Source organism: Manis javanica, chromosome 4 (genome assembly GCF_040802235.1).
Source record: "Manis javanica isolate MJ-LG chromosome 4, MJ_LKY, whole genome shotgun sequence".
NCBI lineage: Eukaryota > Metazoa > Chordata > Mammalia > Pholidota > Manidae > Manis > Manis javanica.
In genome coordinates this window covers 177,474,195-177,489,263 of record NC_133159.1, presented here as the reverse complement: position 1 = coordinate 177,489,263, position 15,069 = coordinate 177,474,195, and the positions used below count along the sequence as shown (strand labels likewise).

At 56.9% G+C, this 15,069-nt stretch overlaps 1 protein-coding gene across 10 annotated transcripts; it reads right to left on the bottom strand.

The window, feature by feature from the left end:
- Window positions 1-759: 759 nt before the first annotated feature.
- On the bottom strand, window positions 760-15,069 carry SLC16A5 (solute carrier family 16 member 5). 10 transcript variants are annotated; one of them, XM_036997526.2, is made up of 6 exons: window positions 11,846-12,052; window positions 10,659-10,827; window positions 7,583-7,839; window positions 4,891-5,034; window positions 1,810-2,619; window positions 760-1,643 (listed from the first exon to the last, which is right to left on the bottom strand). In XM_036997526.2, the coding sequence occupies exons 3-6, from the start codon at window positions 7,779-7,781 to the stop codon at window positions 1,396-1,398; spliced, it is 1,401 nt and encodes a 466-aa protein (XP_036853421.1). In that variant the 5' UTR covers window positions 7,782-7,839; window positions 10,659-10,827; window positions 11,846-12,052; the 3' UTR covers window positions 760-1,395. The 10 variants fall into 10 exon arrangements, with proteins under 10 accessions (XP_036853421.1, XP_017501653.1, XP_036853423.1 ...); XM_017646164.3 differs by lacking the exons at window positions 10,659-10,827; window positions 11,846-12,052 and adding an exon at window positions 15,000-15,069; XM_036997528.2 differs by lacking the exon at window positions 10,659-10,827 and having other exon boundaries at window positions 7,634-7,839; window positions 11,846-12,065.

Sequence of the window (15,069 nt, the reverse complement as noted above, 5' to 3'; positions counted from 1 at the left end):
CCAAGGATGCTTACTCATGCCGGCTGGACAAGTGGAGGAGGAAGGCTTGAGTTGGGTTACAAAATAAAATTGAATTTCCTGTTAATGTTTTCTTGTTGGAGCCTGGTTGAGCCTGAATCAACAAACAAGTTCCTGGGCTGAAAAACCCCTGCCGAACTGAGAGAACTGAAGGGGGCAGGGGACTTGCTCCAGGCCTGTTTTCCAGCTTCATTAATTCAGAGGGTTTATTACCTGCTGCAGGAAATATATTCTGTGTGTAATTCAAACAAACTCTGTTTTTCCATTGTCTCAGTTGGTAAGCTGCTGGCACAAGCCTGGGCTGAAGACAGCCGCCAAGGCCACTGAGTGGTGACCTCAGGGAAGGGCACCAGCAAAGAGTGTGTGTGTGGATCACTGAGCTCCAGCCACAGGCGCAGGCCAACAGCGAGCAGGGGTGGGCTGGCAGCTGGCCTGCCCTGCTGCTTACCCCCAGTTAACAACTCTGACACAGCAGGGAGAAGCCAGGAGAGGGGAAAGGAAGGCTTCTGCTGCAAAAGCAGCTCCATTTTCACAGGGGTCCATGGGCCCTGCCCAGCAACCCTTCCCCTTCCCCTGATTAGTCAAGCCCCACCCCAGCACAAATCTTCCTGGCCATGTTACCGGTAGGGTGAAGGAAGGTGACCCTGTAGCAGGCCCTGCTGAGAGTGTAGGGGACCCCTCAGACTTCACTGCTTCTAGGACCCAAGCCAGGAGCTCCCTTCTTTGCACAGAGCCAGAGCAGGTACTCCACCCCACATTTAATCTGTCCGAATCCTGCATCCAGGCCAACTTCTCACCTGGCCCTTCACCACTGCGGGCCATAGCACATTCTCTCCCAGTGCCCTTCTTGCCAAGGTTCCAATCAGTATGGGGCCTTGCAACTTGTGTTGGGGGCAGCCATCAGGCAAGGGCTGGGTCACTGGGGCATCAGGGCAAGGGCTAAGTTCCAAGAGGGTCTTAGAGCAGTGCTGAGCTCTCTGGAACTGTCTGGAGGCTGGAGGGCAAAGATCATATTGGAGCACCCAGGCTGAACTCGAGGGTCCAGTGTGTTGAGTTGTAGCAGCAGTAGTGGACAGCCAGCTGAGCTAAGCTGGCTGTGACAGGCCTGAGGCAGGCCTCAGACCCACCTTCCTGGGCCCCAGGTACTCTGCTACCCAAGGGGAAAATTCAGGAGGACCTGCTCCTGGATTCTGCTAATTAGAAGGAAACCTGAGTCTTTGGAGGCCAGCCTTCAAGGTCCCCACTCCTGACTGTGTCCCAAAGTACAGAGCCTGGATGGTCTTTGGCTCTGGGCAGTCCTTCACCCCAGCCCCTGGCAAAGTCGCTGGGCATCCCATTCCTGGGCTGAGGCTGTGGTCACACATATGATCCCAGGGGTCAGACGCTGGTCACGTACACGATCTCAGTGCACGGTCGCTTCTCAGAACCATCTGTGCCCTCTACGATGAGGTTCCGCTCTGGGGCCACCTCTGGGATGGTTCCTTCGGCCTTCACCTCTCTGCCTTTCTTCTCCTTCTTCTGCAGGGCATAGAAGCTACCACCCATGAAGAGGGCAGCTGAGATGAGGAAGAAGCTTGACATGTAGAAAAGATAGCTAAAGTTGGTGGTGGTGTCCAGAACGAACCCTGAGGGACAGAGAATAAGTTAGACCACTTCCCAGAGCTACCAGGCCTCCCCTCCACTAGGGGAGACTGTTTGTCCAGACTGTTCCCCGTGCCCCAGCCCCAGCCCCTGCCTGCCCAGGCCATGCCCTTGAACACCTGGCTTCCCAACTCCCTTCCAGGGCCTCACCAGCCAGTGGCGGGGAGATGAGAATGGAGATGCTCTCTAGGATGGTGAAGAGGCCCAGGGCACTGGAGAACCGGTCCATGGGGACAATGTCCATGAGGACCTGAAAGAGGAGGGCACCAATGCCACTCGTGGACACACTAGATACCAGGCAGTAAACCACCAGCACCCGGAAGTCAGCTGATGCCGCACACACCAGGCTGGCGAGCCCGCTGAGCAGGGTTGCCAGGCTGAACAGGTATTTGCGGTAGCCAGCAAAGTTCTGCCTGCCTGCCACCAGCCCAGCCATGGGCCGCAGGAAGATGTTGCTAAAGCCGATGATGGAGACAAGCAGGGCCGCCCTGTGCTCATCCACCCCGTGCCACAAGGCGTATGGCACTAGGAAGACATGTGGCAGGACGAGACCCAGGACCATCCACATGACACCCAGCGTGTACACGCGGTAGCCTGCATTGTGCCACAGGATGTCGAAGGCCAGGTAGCTCCGGATGGTTCGACCACACGCTGTCAGGCAGCCGGGCGCAAGTGTCTTGGAAGGTGGAAGTGGGCCTTCTATGGTCTCAGGAGCCAAGCTGGTAGCTACAGGCCTCAGGATGGCCCCGCTGACACAGCAGTGGAGAAAAACCCCGCCGAAGACAAGGAAGGTGCCCCTCCAGCCCAGGTCCTCCAGGAGATAGCGGGAGAGCAGCGGCCAGAGTGTGATGCCCAGGGAAACTCCCACCGAGGCCAGCGCATTGGCCAGCGCCTGCCGGCGGCTGAAGTAAAAACCCAGCACCGTGATGGTTGCCTGGAAGCTGAAGCACAAACCCAGGCCTGCAGAGGGAGAGGGGAGACAGCGTGAGGGTGTTCTGGGGCCTGCCTCCCACACCTAGAGTGAGGTCATGGGGTAATGTGCCACGTTGGCCCTCCTTCCATCCTACCCCAGATGCAATTCCAGGTCCCCAGGGATTTAAGATGGCCTCAGCCAGCTTGCCACCTGCCTAGAAGTGTCTTGTCCCTCACATCTGCCCTCCTAAGGCTGCCAGGGGCACACCCATCCCCTTTGGCAAAACATTTCAGGGGGATCTTTAAAAATCTAAATTAGGTTCGGTCTCTCTCCTGCTTAACACCTTCTGAAGACTTCCCATCATGCCCAGAAAACATCCAACGTATTTACCATGTCCTGGAAGGCCCTGCACAGTCTGGCTTCTGGTCACCTCTTGGGTGCCATATAGGGCCACTCTCCCTGTCACTCACCAGAATCAAGTCACACCAGCTTCTTTCCCTTCCTCTGGACAACAACCTGCTCCCTACATCAGGACGTTTGCAGTTGCCATTCCCTCTGCCTGGAATATGCTTCCCCCAGACTTCCGTCCCCTGACTCAGCTCAGATGCCACCTCCCACCGACTCCGTGCCTGCCCCCGCACAGCTGAGCATGCTGCAGAGAAAGCTCAGCCCTCCATGACGACCAGCCTCAGGTGGGCCCTCCAGCCACCAGTGATGCCCCTACGGTTCCCTTGTCTACTTATTCTCCTGCCCTCCAAATAGTCACCGGGCCTCTTTCCTCCATGTACCCTGACATCACTCCCCTGCCAGCCGGCCTCCTGTGACAACGCGGTAGCCTGCATTGTCAAGGACACAATCAGACAAGCACATCCCTCCAATAATTTCCCTGTCTCTGCATCATCCATTTTCCCTCTTTGCTATATCATTCTCCTTCATTGTTATTTCTCTCATTAAAAAACAAAGCAAAACCCTCTTTTGGCCTCACAGCCTCTCCTGGGTACTGGCTCATTTCTCTGCTCCCCTTACACCAAAATTTCTTGGAAATATTGTTTATCTGCACTGTCTCCAGTTTCCGTCCTGTTCTCTTTCGAACCTATTCCAATCAGAGATTTTGCTCTGGAGTTTTTCTTACCAAGGTCACCAATCTCTGTGTTGCCAAATCAAGCATCTGAGCCTGGTCCCTACTCCAGCTAATCACTCCCTCCTCCTTGCACACTTTCTCCACTTGCTTCCTCAGGAAGCCCCACTCCCCTGTTCTCCTTCCCCACCTCTGTCACCTCTTCCTGCGCAGACTGCTACACACTGGAGTGTCCTGCAGCTCAGTTCTTAGGCCTCAGTTGTCCACCCTCATTCCCTTAGTGCCAGCAGGGCAACATCCCAAGACTTGAATACCAGCTATCTCATGATTCGCCAGCTGCCCACTCCAGCTCAGGGCTTGTTCCCTGAACTCCAGACCGGATACTCCAAATCTGAGTTCTTCGTCCTCCTGCACACCAGGCAAAAAATTTGGTGTTACCCTTGGCTCTGGAAACGCGTGTGATCTTTGACTCTTCTCCGCACCTCACGTGCAATCCTGACCCTAACTACTTCTCTTCTCCTCCACTATACTACCTGGCTTAAGGTATAACCACCTGGGTTAAGCCCATGCCCCTACCTCTTCTCCTGCCCCTGGTTTAACCCCCCTGCAGCACGTTCTCGACTGCAGTGGGAGTAGTGCCCTACAAGGAGTGGTTGGATGACATCGCTTGCCACTCTGCCCAAAACCCTCAAATGACTTCCCATCTTACTACAAAGCCTTTTAGGAACTAAGCCCCCATCTGCCCTCTGCCCGCCCTGTTTGACCCCCCTGTTCACGCCCCTCTATCCCACTGGCCACCTCAATGCCCTGGGAGCACCTCTGGTCCTTTGCACTTGCTGTTCCCACTGCCTGGAATGCTCTTCCCGGGAAGGCCTGGTGGCTGACTGCCTCACCTCCATTCGCTGTCTGCCCAAGTGTTACTGTCTCTGCAAGGCCTTCCTTGAAGTCCCTGTTGAAAATAGCAACCTACCCCAACCCTGCTTTATCTTCTAAGTTCTAGATATTCTATGCCTACGTCCTTCCTTGTTGACTCTCTGCCCACTCCCACCCCAAGCCGGGACACTATCACATCAGCTGTCCTGTCTTCTCATGGGCTTGTCATGATCAGAAATAATCTTTCTTATTTATCTTATGTAACTGTAAGTAGCCCGAGAGATTAGAAGCTTTTCCTGCTCTGTTCACTTGTGCCTGGCACTTTCTAGTACGTGCCCAGATATTCGTGAAATGGAATGACAGTCACCTGTGATGAATCCTGCTGTGAGGTAGAACTGACTAAGGGTGTAGCAGAAGGAGCTGGCCACCATGCCCAGGCTGGCCAGCACGCCCCCCAGCATTACCGTCACTCTGCAGCCAAAGCGTCCCACCAGCACGCTGCACAGGGGTCCTGTGGGGAGGAGACAGGGAGGGGCAGGGATAAGGGGCCAGCCAGCAGGTGGCAGCTGACTGAGGTCTGCAGGGAGGGGGAGAGTGAAGCAGGGAGGAGGGGCTTCCACCAGGCCAGGTGGCTTAAAGGGCAGGATCCCTGGAGCCCTCAAGCCTGGATTCTGATCCCCACCCTGCCACAGACTGGTTATGGGTCCCAGCAAGGCCCATCCCTCTCTGTGTCTCAGTTTCTTCCCCTACATAATGGGGGGTCAGACTGGGTAAGGTGTAAGGGCAGGGCCTGTATTGTTCAGTTTGACACTGAAAGAATCCCCAGAAGGACAGACTGAGGCCCTTGGCTGCACTGACATGAAGCCTCTTCTATACAGGTGAAAGAGGACTGGCTCATGACCTAGGTGGGCAGCCCTCGCTGGGGGTCTGTCTTGGTAGGCGAGGGTCCCAGGGCATCTAAATCACGGTGAGCATTTCCAGCCCCTGCTCTTCTTTCCCGGACCTTCCAAAAGTTGGGCCACAGTCCTCCCACCACCATCCGACCTGTCTACAGTGGACAGCCTGTCCTGGGGCCCTGGGCCACTCTGTACCCTCTTGCACTGGCCTGTGGAGCGCTCTGTACCATCTCCCCTCCCCATCACTTCCAGCCCCCAGTCTTGCACCCAGATGTTTGTCTCCCGGTGGAGAGGGCCCTCCTCCACCCCACCCCTACCCTGACCTGTGTTCTCACTAGCCCAGACCCAGAGTAGAAATGAGCCAGTCCTGGCCGGCTGCCCCCGGCAGCTGGCAGGGCCCCATTCACCAAGTTCCTTGCCCCCAGTATCTTCAGAGCTACTCTCGCAGTGCGCAAAGGGACAGGGAAAGTGTGTGTTTGTGTTTGGGGTGGAGAGGGGCTGTGTAGGTGTTAGCCAGTATGAGTGTGGCTGTGACAGAGGAAGTGAGCAGCCTGTCCTCACGGATAATTAAGCGGAGGCAGCTGTAGAGAGGTGAGGCTTTGGAATGACCACCAAACCCCCACGTCCTCCCCACTCCCAAGCTTCGGCCTGACTTAGGAAAGGTGACATTGGGGAAAGCCCTGAGTCGTGGAGTTGGGGCGGGGGCTGGGACATCAGCAGCTAAGCTGAGAGCGCAGGGTGCTGGGGTGGGGGCGCTGGGAGGCAGAGGCACTGCCCCTGCCCCTGCCCCTAACTCACTCTGCAACTTTGTGCAGCCCTTGCATTTTGTGCTTGCTTCCCGCATCTCTGAAACGCCTGGGATCAGGAGTACTTTCAAGTTAAAAATTTCTACAATACTCTGAATGAGCGTAACCTAAAGGTGTGTGTGTGTGTAAGAGAGACCAACAGACAGACAGGAGTTCCAGCAGGCCCACTGGGATGGTGGTGTGCCCGCCACAGGGTGGTGAGTCTACAGCTGTCTGGGGAGTGGGGTTCCCCACTGGATACCTGGTTCCCAGCCCTTGGCCCAAACCTCTCTCGGGCTGCTTAGAAGGAAACATCTGAGATTCCCACTTCTGCCCCAGCTTTGTAGGCGAAAGAGCCATGTGGTCTGGGCTAGGCCTGGCCTTTCCCTTTGCCCTGAGCCCATGTCCAGGTGGTAGGTTCAGGAATCATCCCAGCAAGGGTGTCATCTATCCCAGTCTGACCTCCCACCAAATTGGAGGTTGGGACCTGGAATAATAAGCAGACTGCTGGTGCCAGGTGGAGGGAGTGGCAGGAGGTAGGCAGGAAGATGGGGTCATCTGAGGCAAGCAAATACGTGCATGGGGAGAGCCCTGTGGGGCCTGACGTGAGATCTGACGCCAGTTGACAGGCACTTCCCTTGAGGAGAGCTCCCAGGAACAGGGGGCAGGCCCTAGCCAAGGCTACTATAGAGCCCTTCCCCCTGGGCTGGGGTCAGGGTGAGGGGGTCACATTCCTGGAGGAGCCAACCAGGAAATGAAGGAGGGCCTGCCTTCCCTCCGCCTCCCCAGCCCTTGCCAACCACTCATGCTGCTTCCTGGTGGGGGATAGGCTTCTGTCCTGACCCCATCTTGCTCCTGATGTCTTCCTCTATTCCCCTTTCCTGTTCTGACGCCCCCTGCATGAGGGTCTCCAAGTAATAATAATTGCTAGTACTAGGCTTACATTTCCCTAGCACTTAGCACCTGCTGGGGTGTCTCATGTGAGCTTCCCTGTGATCCCCGGTGAGAGGAGAGTAGGATGCTGCGTGTTACCTTCATACTGCACAGAAAGAGGCTGAGATTCAGAGACATCGCCCAGGCACCCCCACAGTCTGGAGCCATCCTCCAGGGGCCAGGAGCCACACTGCGAAGACTGACTTTGCATCTTGAGTGCCTCTCCACCCTCCTTGTCACCTCAGCCTGCCCAGCCCAGTGGGATTCCAGCAGGGGTTGTGGGGGTGGGGGCCTGGCCATGCTGAAATCAGGTGAAATCTTAGGAATTCACACTGAGAGGCAAAGCCCATGGCCTCAGAAAGAGGTACCAGGAGGCCAGGGAGGCTGTGGCTTCCTCCCGGACCCCAGGCTCTTCTTCATCCCTCCCCCTCCCCAGTCTGCTCACCCCCTGCATGGAGCATGGCTGTCAGGATGGAGGGGAACCAGGAGGTCTCACTGTTGCTGGCCTGGAACTCATGCTGCAGTTCGGTGAAGAAGATGCCAGCGCATGTGGGGAAGCCCAGGGTGAGGCCTTGGGTCACCAGGGAGGCCACCAGTACCACCCAGGCCCAGCAGCCCTCTGTGCGCTCCCGGATCTGGGGCATCCTCTGCCTTGAATGCTGTTTGTCACGGCTTCACGGCTGTTTCCACTGCCTGGGCCACCTGAAGAGGGGACAGAATGGAGCTGCCAGCCTGGTCCACCTGCTGGCTTCCCTGGATGGCTGAGACTGTCCCTTCTTGTCCCAGCACCAGGGATCACAGAAGGGCACCGCCCCTGGGAGGTGGCCTGAGGCCCACACGTTGGCCTTGGCATCTCCTTTCACCCAGCCTGGCAGGAGGGGCAGGCAGGGGAGCAATCAGAGGGGCACAGTAGGTGGGTGGAATTCTTTCTAGTTGTTACGCCATTTGGTGTTCAGGAGGTAGGACGAGCCTTGGGCCCCTATGCGCAGTAAGCACTCAGCAGCTGCTTGTAGAATGGAACAGGCCTCCAGAGCCAGCGTGGTCCCAGAGCCGCCATAAGCACACACACCATCCGTTTTCAAATATTCATATCCAGGCTTCCTGCACACAAACACAGACTTTCGCAATGCCACCTTAATAGCTGGGCTCACTGTCAGTGCTATTGCGAAGGCCGAGGTGAGCAAGCTGGGGCTGGGTGCAGCCAAGGAATGTTCACAAAAGGGCTTCACAAGGGCACCAAGCAGGTGGTTTTCAAGGAGAAGGCCAGATCTCATCCGAAATCCCCCTCCGATGCCCCTTTTACAAAGAACTTGTGCTGAGTAATGATCCACCACCTGCAAGGGCTTCTCTGAGCACCCATCACACATGAACACACACACAACACATACACAGTCACAAGGAGACATGTACCAAGATGCACACTCACACAAACAAGCAGAGACAGACATGCCCTAACACAGACATACATGGAGACACACACATTCCCACAGACAGATGGGGACACACACAGCCACAAAGGCACACAGGCTTACAGGCAGACACACACCCACACGGAAGAGTCTGGAAACACACAAACACACACACAATCACACATATGGACACACATGGACATATACAGGGACATACACATAGACACAAGCAGACAAGCCCAGAGACACAAACAAATGCACACAGACACATGTTACACAGACACACAAAAACAGTCATACACTGCAGACAGACACACACACACACACACACACACACACCCTCATGCCTCTGGCTCAGTCCTATCTCAGGTCCTTGCCCCCACCCAGCCACTACCTGTCATCACAGAAGCTGCCACAAACCAGGCCAGAGCCCCAAGGCCAGCTCCCCAAACGCAGGGCCCGTTTCCAGTCCCCTCTGTCCTGGCTGTCCTCCTGCTCCCGGGTCTCCTCCACCTCGGACCTCACCGGCACCGCACCGGGCTCCAGGCTGCCGCAGGACTCGGTGAAGCCAAAGGAACCCATAAGCTACTGTTCCCATAAGCTACCGCTCCCTCCTTTTGGCCCCAGGTCCTGGGAAGATCCATGGAAACTTGGGAAACATCAGAAATATGAAACCCCTCTTCCTGCCAAGCCCGGCACCCCACACCTTACCCCCAGGGCCAGGAGCTGTAAACTAGCAGGAAGCTAGATCCACCCTGAACTGCCTCCTGCTTGTGCACCTCTCTCTTCTCTGGGCACAAAGCCTCCTCCCTCCCCGAGGACACTGCTAAGGTGAGCACCCCATTCATCCCAGCCTTAAGGGGTGTGTGTGTGTGTGTGTGTGTGTGTGGCCTTGAGCCCCATGTGGGGGCTGGGAGCACTCCTGCCCTCTGGGTCCTGCATGTGACACAGGTCCTAGATATCTCTCAGCCCAGATCGATGGCCCTGGCCCAGCTCCGGTCTTGGGGCAAACCTCAGATAAGGGCTCCCCAGAAAACTGGCTCTCGCCCCTTTCAGGATTTGTTTCCTCAGCAGATGGAAAGGCCACCCGTGCCGCCTGATCTTCTCTGTGCTGGCCTGAAGGGCAAGCGTCCACAGCCTTCTCCACAGTCACCCCTCCTCCCTGACACATCCTGGCCCCTCGGTCCTCCTGGACCTGCCACTTTTCCCTCTTCTTCCCAGAAGGGCCACCAGCCTTTCTCTGCTGCCAGCTTCCTCCCGCCCCTCCCTTCTCTGCTGCTCACCCCTCCTCCCCCAGCCCCAAACCCTGACAGTTTCTCTTCAGAGCAGCATGCTGACCAAGAGGTGGCACCTGGAGCCTGGAGGCCGGGCCCAGCTCATCCGCTCCCCAGCTCTGGTCCCTTTCTGCTCATCCTTGTCCTGACCTTCTATGGAGAGCTCTCTTCGGCGCCCTTCTCGGCAGATAATTCTCTGGGAAGCCTCTTTGAGGACTTTGTCCAGGTCTCTGACCTTCACCCTGGATCCACACTCCCTCCAAACCTGTTGTTGGGGCCAGGGCTGGCTCTTACAGATTTCCTCCCTCCCGGGCTCCTGGGACAATCAGCCCCGGAAACCCTAAGCACCTTTGCTATCTCTCTGCACGCTGTGAGCCCTGCCTCCTGGTCCGAGGGCCCCTGGCCTCCCTCTGGGAGCTCCCCTGCACACTGGGCCCTCTGTGAGGCGGCCATCCCCTCGCATACCCCCAGCAACTCCCAGGTCACACATAGATTTTATGCCCAGTTGGCCCTCCAGCCCCCTCCCCCAGCAAGCTGGCCCCTCCTCAGAAACTTGGCTGCCGAGTTCCCAAAATTCTTACCAGAAATTAGTCTGGTTGATCCTTCAAGGTTCAGCCTGGCAGCACTCCTAGGAGTGCTCCTTGCCCCCCGTCACCCTCCCCAGGCTGGGCTGGTCCCCCTCCTCTGTTTCTCTCCTGAATAGTTGACCCACATTGGACTGGATCATTCCCTTGTCATCGCTGATGCCCCTGCCCCTTATCCCATCTACACTGTGAGCAAGGACCCGTACACACCTTCCACCCGGCCTCGGCTGAACACAGAGGATATTGTGACCCACCTGTGCTCCCCCAGGAGCAGGCAGGTCTAGGACCAAGGGTGACCTGGCTTCTGGGCAGGCAGGTCCATTCCAGAAGACTCAGCACAGCCAGCAAGAGGGGACTGGGGGTTCTGGCTCCGCCTCTGCCCCAGCAGGAAGCAGCTTTTCCTCTGTACTGGGAACCCTGAGTCTGGTGCATGGTCAGGGCAGGAAGACATGGCTGCGGACACTTCATTCTCACCTCATAGGGCTGCAGGTGAGCAGACTTCCATGGGAGCTGCCTACCCCAGCTCTCAGGCTCCCCCAGCCCAGAGTGAGACCACCTTCATGCCCAAGTGTCAGGAAGCTGGGCTGTGGGCAGGGCACAAGTGCAGATGACATTCCTTGTCCTCCATTGCAACGAGCCCCTGGTCTGTTGTTAGGAGTTTCCATCTCCTGACAAGGACCCCACTAGGCCCTCAGAATCCCTTCCCTGCCCCCCTGAGCTCGCAGGCAGGGCCGCAGCAGAGAGCCCACACTCTCATGCAGGGGTTTGGGGTCAGGGGGCTGGTGTCCAGAGTGGAGGGGCCACTTCCTCTCCCAAGGTGGGAGACGGTAAGAGGAAAAGGGTGAACCACCCCCAGAGCCCTGAAAGGATGAGCAGCTCCGGAAGACCCCTGTCTCCCCAGACCCTGAGTCCGGCAGGCTTCCTGGCCTGGAGTCCAGGACGCAGGGCTGTAGGGGTACTGTGAGAGCCATCCTGAGCCTGGGGCTCACAAGTTCCCAAACCCCTCACAAGTTCCCAGAGGCCCCGGAAGGAAGGAGGGGGTTCCAGAGATCTATCAGAGGATTTGGTCACCCTCCTCCCTTCTCTGCCCCAAAACATACCCCTACATTTCCCGCAGGGCCAGCTGACCACAGGGGGGTGGGACAGGCAACAGGGCCTTCAGGACCTGTTCTCAGCCTGTCCGCCAGTGTCTACCCGGCTTTCCCACCGTCTCCAGGATGGCTCTCCTCTGGATGGGGCTTCTGGGGTGCCCAGACTGCCCGTGGAGATTTCAGACCAGGCCTTGGGTGGTGCCCGAGCCTCTCCCAGTATTCCCTCCGCAGGTCGTGGAGGGCAGGGTCACTCCGGAGAACCCCATCCGGCGGGCGGGGCGGGGGGTGTCCCCACCACCCCGAGCTGGGGAGGCCCAGGAATAGGCCAGAAGGACTTTATGGATGCTCACCCAGAGCCGGTCACGGGCGCGAAGGCCCGGGAGGCCCACGGCGGGCGGGCCTGCGACGGCTCTGTCGCCCGGCGGGAGGACGCCCGGGGCTTGCGGACCCAGGGGCCCGCTCACCGGCTCGCACGCCCGGCGCAGTGGCGCCCCACTCCCGCCAAGCCCGCCCGCGGTGGAGGCGGCCGGACGCCGGGGCGGGCCGCGGGCACCGGCCCAGATCCTCGGCCCCCGAGGGGCGGGCCCGCCTCCGAGGAGCCGAGGAGGGGGAGGCGTGGGCAGGGCCCGCACCCCATCTCAGCCAGGCCCAGCCCTCCGAGCCGCCGGCGCGGTCCGGGAAGTCCGGCGGGCTGCGGGGCCGGCTCGGCGGCTCTATTTGCGTGTCGTTAGCATGTAATTTGCATAGCCCGCAGGCCTACTTTCGCGCCAGTGGATTTTCCCGCTCCGGTTTCTAAGTCCCCAGGAGCCGGAGGGAGAAAACGTGTGAAAAAGAGAGTGCAACTCCCCGCGGAGTGGTGCGGGAGGCCAGGGCTGCCCAGAGACCAAAGCCTGGAGCTTCCAGGGCTGCACCCAGGGGCAACCCCAGGAGGCCGCTGCAGGGGAGCCGCGAAGAGGCTGACGGCTCAGCCCTGGGGGCAGGTCCGAGGACGCCAGCCACCTCCGCACGCACCCCTCAGAACTGCAGGTCCTTTCCAGCGTCTTCCCGACCTAGCCAGCCCTCCACATACATCATTTAAAGTTCATTCAATTATTACAAAGTTACAGTAATCAACACAATGTGACCCTAGAGTTTTAGAACAGACATACAAATCAATGGAGCAGAACTAAGAATAAACCCTTACATTTATGGTCAGTTGGTTTCCCACAAGAAAATGAGGGACATCGCTGTGACAATCAGGTGTGGAATACAAACACCGGGAGAAGGGGATAGGATCCATTAAAGTTTATCCATGGTTTGAGAGGCGTGACCCCAGGCCTTGGGGGGGTCCAATATAGGGGACAAAGGGGATCATACTCAGGATCTACACCAGCTCAGCACTCTTCGCCTCAGCCTGGCCCAGACCTCTGAATGGCAGTGCCTGCCTCTGGGTACTCAGAAGAGGCTGGATGCAGCCCTCCACCCCATCCCTGGGTACTCTGATGGGACCCAGGGACTCAATACCCAGGGATTTCCTGAAGGCTCTTACCCTGTCTGAAAAAAAACTCAACCAGGGAGGTTTCCCAGGATCCCACTGTCTTCCAAGGGACCTCACCTTTACCTTCAATCTCTACTTCACCAAGATGAAGTCGATAGAGCTGTGGGACACTCCAACCATCCTGGACTCTAGTGTGTCTCCCACCAAGGTGAGTCTCCCACCAGGCTGGTCACTGTGGCTATAGTACTCAGAGCCAGGGTCTGTGGCTCCCACAGACAGTCCCACAGCCTTCTTCTGTGACTCTGTCCCCCAATTGCAGATCTGAGTGCACAGCCTTAGTCACAGGCCCAGTTTTGTTAGAGCTTACGGCAGCTGTCAATAGGGGTGGTGTGTGTGTGTGTGTGTGTGTGTGTGTGACCTGGGACCTAGAATTGGAAGGGCCATGATCTGATAGAAAGGGAACTGAATCCTTTTTTCAAAAGGAGAGGGAGGCACCTGCTCAAAATCATATATTTTTAGATACTAATAGAGAGTAATTAGTTAACAGCACAATTGCCATACATCAGTAATAATCAGCACCACCACATTCTAGTGATGGTCAGCTGAACCCCCTGAGATCTTTGCACGTGCATGGTTGTTCCCTTTCCCTGGCACACTCTCTCCTGATGGTACTTGTCTTTACCTGGTTGGCCCCTCATTGACCTTCAGGTATCAGCTTAGGAGCCCCTTCCTCCAGGAAGGCCTCCCAGACCTCTTAAGTTGAGGCATTCATCATGCTGGGTATTTTGTGTCTCCCACACTAAGCTCCCTGAGGCTTAGGAGCGTTCTTGCCTGGTTGATCAGCACTTCTGCAGCACCTAGCACAGTGTATAGCACAGAATAACAATAGCCATAACAAGAGTCAACATGTATGGGGCACACGGTTCTAAGTGCGGTCCACACATTGACTCACTGGCTCAAGGAAGGAATGGAGTATTGCCCACTGAAGTCACTCCTCATTCCTGTGTATTTCCCAGGATCTGGGATCCTTAAAAAATACGTTAATTACTTGAAAGCTCCAGGATGGGTTCCTGATCTTTCTGCCCCTCTCCCCAGCTTTTGGCCTCTGGCTGTGACCCTGTGGTGTCCCTGGCATAGCCAGAGTGACCCTTTGCACTGTCACAAACAACAAGTAAAAACAGAAAAAACTCCATCTGAAAGATAAGATTGCATTTTAAAACCCAAGAAGTCAAAAAATTGGTTTCTTAACATAACAGCCAATAACTCAGCCCACCTTGGGAGCAGGACAGGCAGTCTTGACTGGTTACGCTCCCAAACCAGGAAGCTGCTCTCCTGGGAGGGGACCAAAGCAGCAAATTTCTTGTGCTAAGTTAATTTTGCAGAATTACCTAGAGGACTGAAAAGAAACTTAATGTCTCATCAAAGATACGTGAGACCACATAACAAGCCCTCACCCCTAGCCCTTTTTAACATTCCTGAAAAATCCTTAAAAGGGGGAACCCCCAACCTTTCAGTGCCCTCCTCTCTCTGAGGTTGCCCGCGCTTTCTAAGTAACTTTAAATAAAACTTTTACTCTGCTTCATTACTGTGTCTCTGCCCTTCAAGTCTTTGTTGCAGCGGGGACAAGGACCGCAGAAAATACACAACGTTCCCCCAACACCACCAGCCTCCCCACCTTCCTCTTCAGACTGGGCCCCACCTCTGTTCTCCGTTCCAGGGCCTCTCCCTCCTTCACCCTCGCGGTCACATCCAGCTAATCAACTTCTGCTGACTCTCCCCTCGGGAGTCTTGCTCTTTTCTCGTCTTCTCTTTTCCTTTTCCAGCCCACACTCTGACACTGAGCCTTGATGGGACCTCTCTGCCAGCCCCAGCTCCCCCACCCCTGACGGACTTCCAGATTCACTTTCCGAAAGCAACCTGCTTCCCACGCGCTGCGCTGGAAAGCCTCCCTGGGCTTTGGGCTCCTGAACCGCTCCGCCTGCGCCTCGGCGGGGCTCTGATGTGCCCACCCATTTCCGGATACTCACAGCCCTTGCGCCCCACAGCGCACTCATCCAATTCGCCTCCTCCGCCCCGCCATGCCACTGTGCGTCCCTG